Raw genomic sequence first — 18,664 nt, 5'->3', positions numbered from 1 at the left:
GTAAAATATTATACAAATGACAAACAGAGGTGTCATTTGTAGTTGCCTTAAAATAAGTAATAAATAGAGAAAAAATTTATTTACCATACTGAATAAAAATATAATACAGTACTTTTATGTGAAAACATTAGGGAATGTACTCATTTCCAAGAAAGTATACTGTATTCGGGCCTTGGTAAATACTTAAAAATTTGGAGGGAGAAATTAACATGAAATGAACAAATCCCATGAAAATGGAAATAGAGAAAGAAAAGTGCTCCCCCACTTTTACGCAGGAATAGGTTCCAGAACCTGCCACAGAAATGCAAAAATCCCCTCAAAAAGTGCTTATAACTGCCACATACCCAGTACCCATTAAACTAAAATGCTGGTAACTGTCTATTTTAACATTTCACAGCTTAATTTGTTAGTTCAAACAAAAATATACCTTAAATTATCATACTTAAATAATTTAATATAATTTCAAATAAAAATTCACCCCAAACCATCATCCCAAAATAACCTTACATTACATTACTCTTCTGCTACTGTTACTAAGTAGGGTACATACACCCCTAAAATGCTATAGGTAACTGCCAATTTTAACTATTCATTGCCTAACTTGACAGTTCAAACAAAATGATACCTGAAAATATCGTCCCAGAACACCCTAATAGGATTGTACTATTGTATAGAGCATATATAAAATACATGGGTAGTTTAGAACGATGGGGCAAATATGTACCTCCAAATAGAAAGCTAGGTTTGTTACCTACATTAAGTTCTTGGTTTACATCATATTGTGGTTAATCCTTGCCATCCCCCATACTCCCCCGTCTCTCTCTCTCTCTCTCTCTCTCTCTCTCTCTCTCTCTCTCTCTCTCTCTCTCTTCCTCTCTCTTTTCTCTCTCTCTCTCTCTCTCTCTTTCAGTATACATATAGTACTTTAAAAAGAAAACACAGCAAAATATCTACAATATTATTTCACTCACAGAATCCATTTACATATATTGTATTGATGTAATCACCATAAAAAAACATTGAAAATCTCTCTCTCTCTCTCTCTCTCTCTCTCTCTCTCTCTCTCTCTCTCTCTCTCTCTCTCTCTCTCTCTCTCTTATGTACAAAATTAAAAATAATAATTTTGTCAATAATGAGTTTCTTATAGCAACTGAATTATTTTCCCAAATAATTCTTTCAGTAATAAGCATCATCAGCTGATTCTCAGAGCATAACAAAAGACAAAAATACACTTTGATTAGATTTTGTTGTTTTTATACATTAATATTACAGTATGGTGCTCTAATTAGTACATTAAATAATTTCTTATCATAAATGTACAATTCATTCACGAAATAGATTTGTGCTGCAGCCATAACAGGGAAGATTTTTTCTCTCTCTCTCTCTCTCTCTCTCTCTCTCTCTCTCTCTCTCTCTCTCTCTCTCTCTCTCTCTCTCTCTCTCTCTCTTTTGTATGTCAGCACTGTACTGTACATATCCTTTTAGTGAAAATATTATCAATTATTGTACCATAAACGTAAAAAAAACAAGTCCACCAAGTTCAAATAGATCATGGAAGATGATGGCCATATTTCTTTTGTTTTGTGAGATTTATTGTACTGTATTCCATCACAAGTTTAGTTGACTATGATTATAACACATGTTATAACTGTACACAAGAGAGTATTTTATAATTTTATCACTTGATGTTTCTCTAATCATGGTAAAAATACTTAGAATCTGAATTTCAGATAGTATATGGCAACTCATAACATTCTCGTCCCAGCCATTGAATTCTTGTCCCCAGGCGGTCACTGTGTTCCCATGTATGAGCACTTATTCTTTCTCTCTATCTCTCTCTCTCTCTCTCACTCTCTATATCCTTTAATGAAAAAGGCAAAATATCAGTGAAACATTATTTCACTTACAGAATCCATTTATACTGTACTTAGACTTGGATGTAAAAACCACAGTTCTCTCTCTTATATTTTAATGAAAAAAATACAGTAATTAGTGAATATACAGTTTTGCTGTATGAAAAAAGAAAATTAGTGATAATTTTTGAGATACTGCCAAAAGAAAAATCTGCAAATTAGTGAAAGTTCCCCATGGAAAAGTGAATAATAATGTGCTCCACAAAACTCTGCGACAAAGTGGACCGCGGAAATGTGAAACACGTAAAACCTGGGGCACTGTATAGTAGTGAATATAAGCACAGCAGTTACATGATTAATTTATGACTTAAAATAATGAATTTTTAATTAAAAAATTTAAGATTTACCTGAGGAACCTCTTGCATAATAGTTTTGATAGCCTAGCAGCTGTTCGTCCTCAAAGGAGTTACACTCTCGTGGTCCCCCCAACACTTCATAAGACAGGCCAACTAATCCCAAAGAATTCTCTTATACAGTACAATCCAACCACTTAAATCCGGAAACCTTGGGACCAGGCCACTGCCAGACCACAGAAAATCCAGGAATATAGAATACTTCCCTAAAAAATGAAGCCCCATGGTAAACATACTCCTGCAAGGTAATTGCACATACAAATTGCCTAGTTTCCTACTCAGCCTACTACTTGGCAAGTACTAGAGGCTAAGTTCTAGTACTGCTTTATACAATTTTATCACTCATATATTTTAACCTCATAATTTTATAACTTAATAATGTATAATTTTCTTTTAAATACAGTAGTGCCTCAGGTTACGAAATTAATCCGTTCCGAAGTGGCCTTCGTAACCTGATTTTTTCGTATCTAAAGATACGTTTTACATGTAAATTGCCTAATTTGTTCCATGCCCTACAAAAATACCACAGTAAATTTTATAATAAAGCTAAATTGACCAATAAACAATGAAATACAACAATTTGGACCATTCAATACCTTATCTAACCGTGACTGTACCTGTAAATAAAGTGTATTAGTGTACAGGGTACAAGAAATACTGTACGTTCATGTACGTATGTATGTAGTAAAATGTGGAACCTTACCTTTTGAGTGAGGCGATGTCCAAAAGTGGCAGCAGAGGAGGAGGACAAATGGCAGAAAACATGAACACTTAACTTTACGAAACACATTAAAAAATGGCAGAAAACATTAACACTAAACTTTACGAAACACATTAACAAATGGCAGAAAGCAAAAACTCCCTGGTATTCATAAAACCATTTTGTTATGAGAGGCACATTTTATGGTAGCTGAAATGTAAGATAAATTAAGCTTTTTGTCACATTTTTGCGAAAGGAGGAAGATGGAAACGCTTTATCTTTTTATTGTGGTGCATACAATTTGTGTACACTTGGGTATTGGTTAGCTTATTTGACCATTTGAAAAAAATTAGTTTGCAAAACTTTTAATTCTTCTTGCAGGATGTTGGGCTGGTTCAGTGATTACATGAGAGCAAGGAACTTTACAAATCCAGTCCAGGTTGAAAGTATCATGAATCCCATTAATGAGTAAGTACCATGGTTTGTTTATTATGAAATCAGTCCTTTTCCTAGTAAGTAGAATTTTTTGTTTATAAAGTAATGATGCCTTTAAATTTTTTTAAAGTAATGGTGCCTTTAAAATCCCAAATTTTTGTGTATTATTGGATATATTTATTATAATAATATGTTTAGCTAAGGATGAACCATAGTTTTATTAATGTCATTATTTCATATTCTTCTTTGTAGTTAGATTGGTATAAAATAATTCAGTTGCAGAGCTTGTTTGGATATTACATACAATCGCAGCTATCAGGAGAGGGAATCTAGTATCAGTACTCTTTGAGGAGGTTGTCTGTTGTTTGTTGTAAGTTGTAAAATTAGAAAGGCTTAGGCACAATTCCATTACAGCCAGATATCACTTTTGTAAAACAAGAGGAAAGGTTATATTCATAAACAAGATTGTTGTAGGTATTTAAAGGAAAATAGGTCTTGTTTTTCATTAAGAAGTTTTGGAAATGAGATTGTTATAATTGTCATTTTCCTTAAGCTAGTTGTCTGAGACTTGTCTTTCAAAGTTTTGAAATAACTAGTCATGAAACAGAATAAAGGCTTTTATGAGAAGTGAAAAATTCACTACTAATACAGAAGTCTCTGTTGTTGGCTTGGTCTGGGTCAAGTCATACTGTTAGTCAAAGGAATGGAGTGATCAGGAATAGTGAGGAAGACTGGCTATTATTAATTTACACTGAGTTATCAGTTACCATTTATCAATAAAATTGCAGTGCTTTTAAGATGATGGGAAGAAGGGTACACAAGTTAATGAAAGATGAAACTACTCTTTGATAGAGCAGCTGTTGTTCATCCTTAAAGGACTAACTCTTATGAGCCTACCAGAGGGCTCCATAAGACAGACCAACAATATCAAAGAATTCTATTATAGCTGATCTTGGCCAGAATAGTGCCTTTGATTTGACAAAGTGATAAAGAGTATAAAAGGACTCGAGGCAAGAGGGTACAGCGATTACCTGGTTTTCCTTTCATCCTTCTCACACAGATATGTCAGCTGTGTGGGAGTCAGCCAAATAACCATCCCTCTTATGATCTGCAGTAGCAGCAGTCAGCACACAGGTGGCTCTAGAAGAATTTCTATTTCGTGTTTCTGATTTGCCCAGATTCGTTGATATCATTGCAGGAAGCTAAATGCCTAGTCCTAAGCCCCTGTAAAAAGTTTTAGTTTCTTAATATTTTTGCAGTTAGGCATAAATAGGAAATCCCAGTAGCTGGTAGTACATCCTTCCAGGTGGGAATTTTGGATTAGGGTGCTAGGCTGTCAGTTATTCAGATTTTGTTGCTGTCAACTGACAATTTTTGAAAAATGTCATTAATTTGAAATTTTATTGCTGAAGGTCATGTTAATTGATTTTTCATTATAAGTAGATAATTTTTATTTTTGGAGTAGAGACCAAAATTTAATTTTTAGCTTAATGAAATGACAACCATGACTTCCAGTTTTCCATATGTTTAACTTGTCTCATAGTTTTAAACTAAGTATTCTGTGTTTCTTTTGTTAATAATTTGGAACCATTTTAAATGAGTCATGTAATGCAGGAATTTCCTTGGTTATCTTTATTATTGAGGGATTTTTGTGTTGTAAAGGAAGGGAAAATGTATTTTGGCAGATCTAATCATGGGATGTGTTACTTGGCTAGATAGACATCATAACATCAAGTAAGATATAAAGTTAGATTCTTCAGTGAGAAGTAGTAATACTTATTAGTACTGGTTGTTGATATTCAATTAATAGTTTCAGTGATATATTAGTGACCAGAGCAATAATAGGAAATATAACTCAAATTATTACAGTAGTTAATGATAAGTGGAAGTGAAGTACTGTACCATCTGATATCATATAGCCTAGGTGGTACATTTAATGTTATGTCAAGGGCAAGCTCCAATTACATACAAACACATCTCATTGAGTATTAACTGGGTAGTAAATAATAACTTAAAATACAATACTTACTACCTTAAGAGTTTATGTATGTGGTATGTTTCTGTATTTTTGTTAGGGTAGCATTCCTTATGAAAATATACTAGTTTACAAATGTCAGACATACATCTGAAATTTAAATTGAGCATTCAAGCCTAGACATGTTCATGTTAAATAATTAGATAATTAAAATGATAGTATCACTACATAGCTATTTTAAATGTAGTGCTACACAAACAAAATTGAAGTTTATTTGTGGTCCTATAAATTAGATGTGCTAGAAGGTTTTAAAGGCTATTGAGATGATAGCCAAGTATGTAGTGGGGTGATGGTTACCAGTTTTAGGGATGTTATGAATTTTTTTGGAGTTTGTGGCATTTTCCTGTCTCTCAGAAAATTGAAGCCTTTCATAGAGGACCCACATTTTGTTGGCCCTTGACAATATGACAGTAATGGCATGTATCAAGAGGATGGCTCCTGTGTAGCCCCTTTCAAGGTAGTCATGCTATTTCTCCTACAGATAGCTCAAGCAAGGATGTGGCAATTGTTAGCAAATCCACCATACAGGGTTGGTCAGTGTAATAACAGTGTTGCTGTTGAGACAGATAGCTGCCTTGACCAAGTTGATATCAGACAAATCCTCCTTTTAAATAATTATTAATGCACTTCCATATCTAGACTATGATCTGTTCACCACATGAAAACTATCAGTTTCTAATGTACCTGTACGTGTCCTCAAACCTGGACAGACAGGCAATAGTAAGAGATGCATTTCTATAAGATTAGAACCAGTAACAAATTGAGGACATTCTCTCCCTCTCCTCCATTGTTCCAGATTTTGAGAGTTTAAAACAAACTGCTAACATTCAACAACGTGCCAGAAAATCGATGCCAATAAGTACTGTCCGCTGTTCTATCCCAGACATAAGGAGGAAAAATTGTATATATATCCTCTTTTATGAGACATGGCTTTCACATGTGGATTTTAAAAACTGGTCCACAGTGAAGATTATCACCTATCATTGACAAGTATTTGGTGCAAAACTAGGAACTTCTTCTATCTAGCATTGCATGGGAACTGTGGTTGGATTACATTCATTGTGATCTGATTGAGCCTTGGTTGAAACAGTGATAGAATTTTCTGAACTAGCTGTTTGAAAGTAAGCACCATGTTGCTACTACAGTTATATCATACAAGATTTCATTATTGAATCCTTTGCTGTATGGATATAGCAATGATTAAGCTATAGAGGTTTTATTTCCTTTCTCCAGTTCTTTGCATTGCAAAAACTGGCTCTCTTTACTGGGTCCCCTAAATAAGATTCTCTGACCCCTGTCATCTTAATTCAGTAGTCATAATGCAGCTATAATTCAAAACCAAAAGGCAGACTTCTTGACCTTATTGGCATCCCAGCTTTCGTAGATGGGGATAACACTTCATTACACACATGTTTTGCCATCACTGTTAGCTCATTACTTGCTATTTCTGGCCAAGAATGAGGACCCTTTGAAGAGGAAATCCCATACTCCTCTATGGGAATTCAGAATTACAGATAAGCCATCATGCCCAATTTGAGCATTCCTGGTTTACCTGGATTTTCTTGGTTGAGAATTGTCTTAATGACCCTAATTAGAAAGTAGAACCCCACTCCTTCCTGGTGCACCCCTGGGTATTGTGGGAAGCATTTCTTTTGAAAAAGTCTCCCAAGTTCACAAGGTTGTCAGCAGAAGCATTGTTCCATATCAGACAAACTTGACTACACTGTGTTGGTAGGTGCTGCAGTTAGTCCTGGCCCATAGACTCTTTAGTGGAAAGAAAAGGATCTTCCTGACAGTAATTCTGAGATATTGCTGGGGAGGGTGATAAAGTAATGCTGTATCACAGTTTGGCATACATAATTAGGTAAGTGACTTTAGAACTACGTAGAATAACACAGATGTACATTCTTGATTTTCCCAACCTTCGTTGTGAAATCCTAATAGGTATCCTGAATAAAAAGTGTGTAATAACTTAGGTGGCCTCACTGTGGATCATTTTTATGTCTTAATAGGTGACTTTACTGTGGATCATTTTTATATCTTAATCAGTGGGATCACTTAATCAAATGCTAGGCCATTTTATAACCTGTCAATATCTTTTGTGACCACTGTGGACAATTTTTCTCTTAATCAGTGGGATCACTTAATCAGTAGCTAGGCCATTTCATAACCTGTCAGTATCTTTTGTATGCTGCTGTAAGGACAAACAGCAATATAAAAACATGTTTTGATCAAGGAAAAGCTGGTTTTTGGTAGTCACTGTGAGTGTTTTTTTGTTTTTTTTGTTTTTTTTACAGACCTGGCAAGTAATTTTGATCTTAGAATTAGTGCACGCTATCACATCTGTGTGAGAAGGATGAAAGGCAAACGGTGATTGCCGTGGGCAAGCGAGAGTGCCCTCTTGCCTTGAATCCTTTTATAATTGACCACTGTATCAAATCGAAAACACCATTCTGGCCACAACCAACTATGAGAAAATTCTTTGTTATTGTTAGTATGTTTTATGGAGCCCTAGTAGAACCGCTACCACAAATGGTTTTTCTTTGTTAAAACCTGTTTTTTAATGATAAAATAATACCCTGAACTTACGTGAGGTTAGTTTTCAGAACCCTCATGCACAGCAAATTTTTGCGTAAGTTTGGCTTGATCTCTGAAAGTGCTAATAGAAAATGCTTATTTCTAGAGTTTAAACTAAATATGACCCTAATCATGCTCCCTAAGTATTAAATTAACTTTTAAATGAAATTAAAGTTTGTGATTTCATTTAAAAATTAGCTTAAAAAAATAAAGATAAATAGTTGACATAAAAATATAGGAGTGTGTGTGAAGATTACATATAGTACTATTTCTCTCTTTCCCCATTCCGATTGATCTATTTTTAGAAATCTTCTCAACCCCATTTTTAAGAACATCTTTATTATTTCTCTTTGTTCTGAAATTCATTTTCATGAAAAATAGAGTGTTTTTATTTTGACTAATAAAACTCTTAGTTATGCACTTTGAGCTTCTCCTCAACAGTTAGCAAACGATGATGGAAAGATTATTTGTTTATTTAAAGTATGTATCACACATGAATTTTCTAATTACTACAGTTTATAATACAGTGTATGCTAGACCTTCTCATTTTGGGACCACCTTGACGTGATGAGGGGGCTCGAACTTCAGGAATTTCTTCCCAGGTTCGAACCCAAGAGTCCCATATAACATTATATATTTTTGTATTAATATCTGTGAATTTTCCCACTTTTGTCAAAATTTTCCATATCTAATAAATGAGAAAACATCATAACTTGAAGTTAAATATGAAGCTAAATAGTGGGAACTGTGGTAGATCCATCATCTACCCGACAATGTTCGGACCTGGTTTTCCAGGCAGAACTATTCTGTGAAGGTGGACCACGGATTCCAGGGGTGCCTGGTTCAAGGAATAGAACTCTCAGCATTCTGTCCGGTTTGCCATGACGTGGTTAGGATGGGGATAATTGTATTTTCGTAATACTCTTAGTCCTACCAAGCAGGTATTGCTTACATTTGGGCCATACTAATCATGTTATGCCATCCCCCTTTTTGGGGTAGGGTAGGGACGCAGACATTTGGGAGTCATTTCTCACTTGTGCCATTGGCGGAAGATTTAACTCCATGAAAAGCCAATGATATCTTTTTAAAATGTATTAATATTTTATTTCTTTCTCTAATTTTTATGATAAATACGACTAAAGTGCTTAGTACCCCTAGGTCCCTTGATGGACAAAATTCGGCACAGTTGATGACCATTGGAACTTTATCCCTGAATCTCCCTCAGTCAGTTCAAAATAATAATGCAGCAAAGGAACATTCAGTTCCAAATGAATTATATGATCCAAAAAAACCTGTCAGGGCCCATAGAAATTCTACAAAAAGCTAACAACCAATCAGAAGATTCAAACATAATAATAATGGAACCATACGTTGCAGAGAAAGGAAACAAATCTGATACACAGATAACCCACATCAGGCAAAGTCCAAAAAGAAATAGAAACTATCGTCTTAACCCAACACTGGTGCATTTTGATAATCTTTTTGGACCAGATAACTGGTTGAGATTTCTAGTACTTAAAGCTGAAAATAAAATATCAACAGCAATACATACTAGAAAACAAATTATTGAACATATGTCCAACACAAGAAATGGAATGCCGATTACATTAAAGAAAATGAATGGTTGTAAGAGGACTCAGTAATCCATCTAAAAACCACTCTTTTGCAAATGTAACTAAAAATCTAAATATCGATCACATTAATAACAAACAACAAGATAATATAAGGGTACAAACTGATTCTCATATCAATAATGCTGAACCCCAAAACAAGCATGTTGATATATCCACCAGTACCACACCAGTACCACTACTAACATTGAAGATTCAGATATCCATAGAAAAGAACTTCCAGTGGAAGAGGAGTCAAATAATAATAATAATCAAACTGACAAAAAGAAAAGAATACTGGAATGAACCCCACCTAAGGAAAAAAGTGAATATTGAAAATTACAATCCACCAAAGAAATTCCAACTACACCAGGAGAACATTTTAAAAAAGATATTGTACTAACCTCATCACAAGTGGAAATACACAATTACCCTCAATCCCAGTCAAACATCAAACAGCCAACATCTGGACGGTAAAGAATCAATTGATCACTCTTTACAATTCCAAACAGATAACACTAATGATAATCTTACCATTAAACCAAACCAAAATATAACTATCACTCCCCAACCATCCACAAGATCCATATATTCCACTAATAACATCAAAACAAATAACCCCTCAAACCAACAGTCCTTACCACTACAGAAAAGGACCAATAGAATTACAAAACCACAAATTTCAAAAACTAGATCAAATACTTCTGAACCAATAACTAACATCACCAAACATTCTTTGTCTTGTGGTTGTAATGAGTGCTTCATAGGTACATACAACCAACTAACCACCAAGACAGACGACACAATACGAAACTGAAAGAAAATTTTATTGAATTAAGGAAATGCCTTTTAACACACAAACATGAGAAAAAATTATGTTCTGAATCCTTAAAATACAAAAAGGAAATTATAAAATAAAAAATAGACCTATTAATGTTCAGTTATGAAAAACAAACAACTGCTGCATCTAATAACCAACATACAAATACAACAATTAAAAAACTGCAAATAAATTCAAATGCATATAAACTTCAAGGCAAAGTAAAATCAGCAATCAATTTACAGAATTTAACACCACATAGGATCTAACCCCACAGACATTCGACAGTAGAAAATTGCTTGTTATTCACCAACTGATGGTGGAAAACTAGGCACAGCAATATATGTTCATAATAGTATTACTTATGAACTTTTAAACGTACCATCACTATCATATCAGATAACAGCTATCAAATTATATATGCCAGACAAAAATATGATCACAGTTTGTAACTTATACAACCAACCAAATTTTAGCTCGAATTTCAGTGATCTACCAGCACTAATTGATAATCTACATGAACCCCTAATTATAATAGGAGATTTTAATGCTCATAGTCCCCTTTGGGATAACAGTCACCCTGCTGACACACCAGGAACAAACATAGAGAAATATGTATTGGAGCATGACCTATGTTGCCTAAATGGAAGTGATGTGCCAACTTACTTCTTCAATACACACTTAACCTTTTCTTCAGTAGATATCTCGCTGTGCTCCGTCGACTTACTTGAAAGACTTGAGTGGAATGTCCTGGATGACTTGTATAACAGTGACAACTTCCCCATAGTCCTTAATTATTTAAATAATAATTTAATATTGCCACCTGTAAAGTATAACATCCAAAAAACAGATTGGGACATTTACAGTCTACATACCAGAAATATACCACCATTTCTGCATAACCAAAACCACAATACAATATGTGAATTCTTCACAGATTTCATGATAAATGCTGCTGATAAAAGCATACCTAAAACAAGGCCACACCTAAATAAATCCCCTGTCCCATGATTGGACTCCAACCTTAGCAACTTTAAGCAAAATCAAACACATATTAAGTTGAAATCTCAGCAGACTTAAGACACGGCTCAAAGCCCTCAACAAATTGCCCAACCATACAAATATACTAAACAAGATAGTGGTCATCAAACATAACAATCAATTATATTAAACCTTTATATAACAAATATAATGACAAATCTCGAAAACTTTGTACTATCTGAGAAAATATTATCAAATTTTGAATACGTATTATAGGGAAACACTTTGAAAATATAAGTGCCTACTCCAGTCTAAATGAACATTTTCAAAATATAAGAACAGGGGAAAAATACTATACTCAATTTTGAAACTATTGAAGATCTAGTATATAATTATGCATTTAATATGGATGAATTAAACAGTGCTTTAGATTCATGTCATTCATTGGCCCCAGGCCATGATAAAATATCATTTGAAATGATACAAAGACTAGCCCCCATTGCCAAATCATATTTACTAAAATTCTACATATAACACCATCTGGTGAAATGCGTTTTTCCAGATAATTGGAAACATGCTATCATTATCCCAATAAACAAACCTGGAAAAGATTCAAGTAATCCATCCATTTATAGACCTATATCTTTGACAAGCTGTCTATGTAAAATCCTAGAAAAATTGGTTAATTCACGACTAACATATGTCATAACAAAAAATTCAATTCTAACACCAACGCAATCAGGATTAATAATAGCTGGTCAATCAACCATTGAACCACTAACCTGTCTAGAAAATCATATCAAAAAAAGGATTTGATCAGAAAAAATTAACTGTGGCAATATTTTTTGACATAGAAAAAGCATATGATAAAACTTCACTCTGAAGGTAGACCATTTACTATTTTTTATTAACAATTTTCTATCCGATAGAACTTTCCAAATTTGAATAGAAAATTCTTATTCAAATGTTTATGAATTGGAAGAAGGAATCCCCCAAGGCAGTGTCTTAAGCCATACTCTATTTGCTTTAGCAATCAATTTATATTACAAATTTACCAATAGGAGTTAAAAACAGCTTGTATGTTGATGAATTTGCCATATATTATACAAGTAGCACTCTAAGACATGCCCAAAGAATCCTCAATACAGCCATCTCAAATATTACCAATTGGGCAAATTCAGTAGGATTCCAATTTTCAATAGATAAAACAAATGCATTAATTTTCTATAAAGATAAAAGATGGTTAAAACAACAAACAGTTAAGCTTTATCATTATAATACCGAAATTAAATTCTGCACAAATGTTAAATACCTAGGAATGGTGTTTGATCAGCGCCTGAACTCAAAATTAAATTCTGCACGAATGTTAAATACCTAGGAATGGTGTTTGATTAGCACCTGAACTGAAAAGCACACCTCAAATATATTAAAGCAAAAGGCATAAAAGCCCTAGCCTTATTGAAAAAACTATTACATACCAAATGGGGAACTGGACGTCACCCAATGCCTATGTTATACAAAGCAACAGTTCTATCTATAATAGATTATTGTTGCCCAATATATTCATCTGCCTCAGAAACTACATTAAAAACGCTAGATGCACTGCATCATGAAGGAATATGTTTGTGCATGGGAGCATTTTGATCATCCCCTATAAACTCCATGTTAGTAGAAACAGGTATATTACCCCTAAAACATCACCGTAACTTGATAACTATGCGCAGGGGCCTTTCCCTTCAAGCAGGAACATCTCCTGCTGCTACCTGCTTTCTGAGATTATAATCAAAGATTAGAAAACCATAGTGCTAGCTCTTTCCCACAAAGAACCAAATATTTAATGAACTCACATAATATTAAACCAGTTTTCCATCCAGCAATGGAATTCCCACCACCCTGGACTTTGAAAAGAGTAAAACTATGTACTGCTCTATCATATCTTCTGAAAAGAAATATGGCAAACACAAATGTACCGTCCATGCGTTGGAGCACATCAGAAGATAGGGAGATTGACTTATGATCTATACAGATGAATAAAAAAACAACACTGGAGTAGGAGCTTCAGCATTCTCAAAAGATAAGTTAGTTAAGTCTTCTCCCTATATCATCAGTATGCACAGCTGAACTCACAGCCATACAAATAGCACTAAACATAATATCTGAGAAGAGAGTAATTTCCACCATAATTTTCAGTGACTCACAAAGTGCTATTGATGCTATAAACAAGTACAAGTCTACAAATCACCTTGTACAAGAAATCCAAATAAAAATACACCAACTTATTCAATATGTTGGATTCCAACACATGTGGGAATTGAAGGAAATGAAAAAGCAGATACAGCTGCCAAATCAGCTTGCACTATTCCATCAACAATGACACATGCCCCAGTATCAGACTGGATAACCTCAATTAAGCCTCTAATATATCAAAACTGGCAAACAGATTGGACATCAGTGCAAACTACAAACAAACTGAGAAATATAAAAAGTGAAGTTAATCCATGGGTGTCATCATCTCAAAAAGAAAGAGCGAAAGAAGTGTTACTAACAAGACTATGTATAGGCCATACTTGATTTTCACAGTCATTCGATGTCAAATCCACATCCAGACCCAATGAAATGTAGTACATGCCAGACACCAATGACTGTCCAACACTTATTAGTTGGTTGTCTAATCTGGAACCATCAAAGAAACTTATATTTACAAAGCACGACATTAAAAGACTTTCTTGCTGAAGGCAAAGATTTTGTATTAATAGGATCATCATGTTCCTAAGTAAAACCGGTTTCCTAAATAAAGTCTAATTTTTTTTTCAGGATTAATTCCTGAAAACCAGGCCGAGAAGAGCTGTTGTTAGGCTCAGAGGTCTGGATAAACTAATCCTTTATAATAATAAAATGTGTATGTTAGAAACAGACCTTCTTTCAAACATGTTTTATTAAATAATAATGGCAGAATTTACTGAGTTTATTTTATACAGAATTCTCTCAATTCTTCTAATGACTTGCTTCTCTGGTACACTGATATTTATAAGCAGCTGTCTGATGTTCATCATGCTTTCAGTCATCAATGGAATTTCGGGCTGCTGTTATCGCAGATGGCGGGTCAGGGACAGGCTAAGAGTCGGCAGTGGGTATTCAGGTGTTTCGAAGGTTAGGAACAGGCCGTAGTCGTCAGGTGTCAATCCGTATTTCTTGTGTTTTTTTCAGCCACCTCATTTTGGCCATCATCGGGATTCTTTCAGCCACCTCATTTTGGCCATCATCGGGATGGAGAGGACAGCAAATCAGATGCCGTCCCCCTGATGAAATCTCACGCGATGCCACAAGCAGCGCCCAATTAAAAACAGGGTGCCAGATTCCTCAAGGCACTTAATTGCAATAAATAGCTTGAATCCCACCAAAGTAGCTCATTTCACACAGTGATCCCATCCCAATGATGGACGTCCTTTAGAAAAACCTGAAAGAAATGCAAGAAATACAGATTGACCATCTGACAACTGCGTCCTGTTCCCGACCTATGAGACACCTAAATACCCATTGCTGACACCAGCCTGAAATTCCGTTGATGACTGAAAGCATGATGAACATTGGACAGTTGCTTAGAAATATTAGTGTGCTAAAGAAGCAAGTCATTAGAAGAATTGAGAGAATTCTGTATAAAATAAATTGTGTCATCATGTTTATTTTATTATTATTTATTCTTATTAATTTTGAAAGTTAGTACTCAACTAAATCATATATTTATCATGAGAGAGAGAGAGAGAGAGAGAGAGAGAGAGAGAGAGAGAGAGAGAGAGAGAGAGAGAGAGAGAGAGAGAGAGAGAGAGAGAGAGAGAGAGATTAACACTTTTGCAGGGTTTGTGTATGTGAATTCACACACCTCGAATTGAGCACGTTCGGTATTAATGTAGTATAGGAGGATGCAACTGACAAACATTTAATTTGTGTACAAGGCATTATTTAACCTGAGATTTTGTGGTTGGCAGAAATCTTGCAAATTATTTGTAATTTTACTTGAGCAAGTAACTAAATTTTGTATAAATAGTGTGCACTAAATATGTAGGAATAATTTTGTATGTTTTGATAAGTTCAGTTAGTAGAACAAATCTAGGTTTTTCAAATTTTCATGTGAGGGTTACTTCCATAATACATTCCTGATTGGACCAGCAGCAATGACATCACCCCATACCTCTGGTTGATGGGTTGGTCAAGTGTGACTGGATTGTGGTGGGTCACAGTTGTTCAGAATATGAAAAAATTTGCCTCAGGATCAAGCCTAGTTCATGTGAGTGACATTTGTTTCCTTAAAGTAACATAAAGGAGGCCAAAATGCTAAACTCAAGGTAAATCAGATCCTTGGTTACACACAATCATATTTCCTTAACCCTAATTTGAACCACTGGTTCTAGATACAACAGGGTAAATCTCCAAAAACATTGAGGAAGCCCATGTTTGGAGACAGTGATGTCTGGAAGATTGCCTGCGTTGTAGAAAGTCTGGAATGTATGAAGAGTGAGAGAAATATTAAGGAACTATTGATAATTTCCCACATCCTCCACCTACAGAACAAGTCAATGAGTACCAGTAGAAGACTATTCCAACCAGATAACTAAGCCATTGCATTAAAGGATTAGTAATCTCTTAACTCTTAGGTCTTAGTAACCCCTGACCATATAGGTCTTAGTAACCCCTGACCATAAGGAACTGCCAATGAGTAGTTTGCTGGTAATAACCTGGGTTGATCCCAGTTGAAGTTCATCACCAACTATAATAAGCCAGTCACAGAACTGGAAACTTGCCAGTAATCTCCCAACTGTCACTGTGCAAACATCTGTGCTCCGACCTCTTCTGACGAACATGTCTTTCAAAAGTAATAATTCTTATTACACCTCAGTTTTACCCGAAGGAAAGTAGTGGAAGAGGAAAGGTGAAGGAGAAGGAGTAATGAAAGAAAGGGAGGAAGAAGAGTATTCAGATTCAGATCATCAAGGAGATTCAGATCACAAGGAGTAGAGGAAGAAGCTGCAGATTCAAAATGGGGCCCGGGGGGTAGGGTGTCTCTCTCTTCTCTCATATCTCGGGTCTCTCTTCTCTCTCTCTCTCTCTCTCTCTTCTCTCTCTCCTCTCTCTCTCTCTCTCTCTCTCTCTCTCTCTCTCTCTCTCTCTCTCTCTCTCTCTGTTGGGAGAGAGTGGTGAGTTTCCACCCCTGTGACTGGCTGATCACTAGCCAGACAGGCACGTCATAAGGGACGGGGTTGGATACCAGATGCACGGGTGCTATGAATTAATTATAGTTGGGTGAATGAAGCATTCAAGTGACACAGTGAATGAAAACAGTTGAAAAATACAAATACATATTGTGATGTATCTAGCAACAAAACCTAGTATGTAATAGAACAAAGTTGATTGGTGCATTACAGTAATACATTATCTTACATTGTAAATTCGTTCCAAGACTTGTGACATTCAGAAAATGACATGAATCCAATAAACCCTTAAAAATGACCTTATGACATTGCTAATACAATAAGTTGTTTGATAGTTTGATATTTTTAATGTTTTTAATAAATTTATATATACATTTTAATTGATGCTAATATAAAGAAAAAAATTTATTGAACCTGATGGATGACAGATGTGCATTATCATAGACAAGACACAAGACCTGATGATATAGGCTTACTTGATACCTGAGGCATGTTGTAGTAATTGTGAAAATCCAGCTTGTTCTGTCTTCCCTCTTTTGTTATATAGCATTATTTCACAGAGTTTTAAGGAGGGTCTCGTAAGCAACACAGTGTATGCATTGCATGGGCCTGCTGTTTTTTTTAGAGAGCAATTGACTTTGATCTTGTACTGTATTTTGGTATATCCACGTTAAAATCAAGTAACCATTGTGTTCAAATCTTCATGTATGTTTGAAGTCATACTAAAGATAAATCCAATTTTTGAGGTGAAACTTACTCTATCATTTGCTCTATGTGCAACTACTTGTTGCGGTTCAGCATGTTACAATTAGAATAATTGTTAACGAATGCCTCTGGTAGTTACCCCCGCTCTTTGAAAGTGGGTGTAAGACAGTGATATTTTTGGATGTAGTTCTTCTTTTGTCGGTGAAACTGGCCAGTTGTTTAAGGGGACCGTCCGCTATGATGTCTATTTTTTTTATTTATTACGCAAAATAGATAATTTTCATATATGTTTTAGATATATATAATACCTTCATCATATAAAAATTTCAAGTCATTTGAGCAAAAACTTTTAGTTTTATTAGCAAAAATTATGATTAAAAAAAAAAAATGGTAGAGATTTCTCTGCTAATATGACATCAATTGTATTGAAAATCATACCATAAAAACTTCTTTATTTACGGAACAATTCTGTGTGACAGAATTTTGATTTTTTGTTTTGATTTTTTTTTATGAATTTTTTTTTTTTTTTTTTTTTAGTCTAGACACTCAAAAAACTCTAAAAAAAAAAGAAAGAAAGAAATCAAAATTCTGTCACACAGAATTGTGGGATTTTTATTCCTCTTTCAATGATATCTTTTTCTCCAAAATTGGATAATAAATAACCGAGTAATGGTTACCGACATGCGCATAAGTATGTTTTTGAGTTATGGGCTCCCAAAGATTTGCTATGTAAATTTCGCTTTTTTCTTATAAAAGTCAAAACATCATTATTATAATTACTTTATTTGTACTTTTATTGTTGATTTCTACATCAAGGATCCTGGTCCTACCCCTAAAAGTGGTATTAATACCCTCAGCGTGACACCAGACAATGATGTTGACGGCGAGACATGAGACAATGAGGGCGCTGATAACAATGAATTTTCGTGTTTTTCTTTCAGCATACTCCTGGCCTTCGCTAATTTTGATTGCCTTAGTTGCTGAGTAGCCTTCTTGATCTTAGGTAACTTCGGCATTGCTATAAGTTCACTAAGAAATTATAAAAACAACGTAAATAGCTAGTGACCAAACGCAAGTGACGAAGTGCGTGTAACTCCTTTGACGTGTGTGGTGTAACTGAGTCATTCTCTGAGTCTCACGGCTCTCGCCTATAAATAGCCGCTCTGAGCAGTACTCCTCTCTCACACAACCTTTCATTGCTACCAGATGTATGCGAATCTCGAAAAAAATCTGAAAAAATCCCTGTATATATGCAAAAATAAACATGCAAAAACGATTCTGTCAAACTCAGTCATACAGATGACACAGTTATGATGACGTCATCATTT

The 18,664-nt window shown here is 34.8% G+C and overlaps 1 protein-coding gene across 2 annotated transcripts in view; it reads left to right on the top strand.

The window, feature by feature from the left end:
- The window catches only part of LOC135220560 (hexosaminidase D-like), a 199,858-nt gene that overhangs the window by 158,570 nt on the left and 22,624 nt on the right, over positions 1-18,664 (top strand). For both annotated transcript variants that reach the window (XM_064257777.1, XM_064257779.1), the window contains exon 11: positions 3,348-3,434. In XM_064257777.1, the coding sequence (XP_064113847.1) occupies positions 3,348-3,434 (87 nt within the window). The remainder of the gene's footprint in view (positions 1-3,347; positions 3,435-18,664) is intronic.

Source organism: Macrobrachium nipponense, chromosome 2 (genome assembly GCF_015104395.2).
Source record: "Macrobrachium nipponense isolate FS-2020 chromosome 2, ASM1510439v2, whole genome shotgun sequence".
Taxonomy (NCBI): Eukaryota; Metazoa; Arthropoda; class Malacostraca; order Decapoda; family Palaemonidae; genus Macrobrachium; species Macrobrachium nipponense.
The sequence above is the reverse complement of the archived record's forward strand: the minus strand, read 5'-3'. Positions and strand labels throughout refer to the sequence as shown.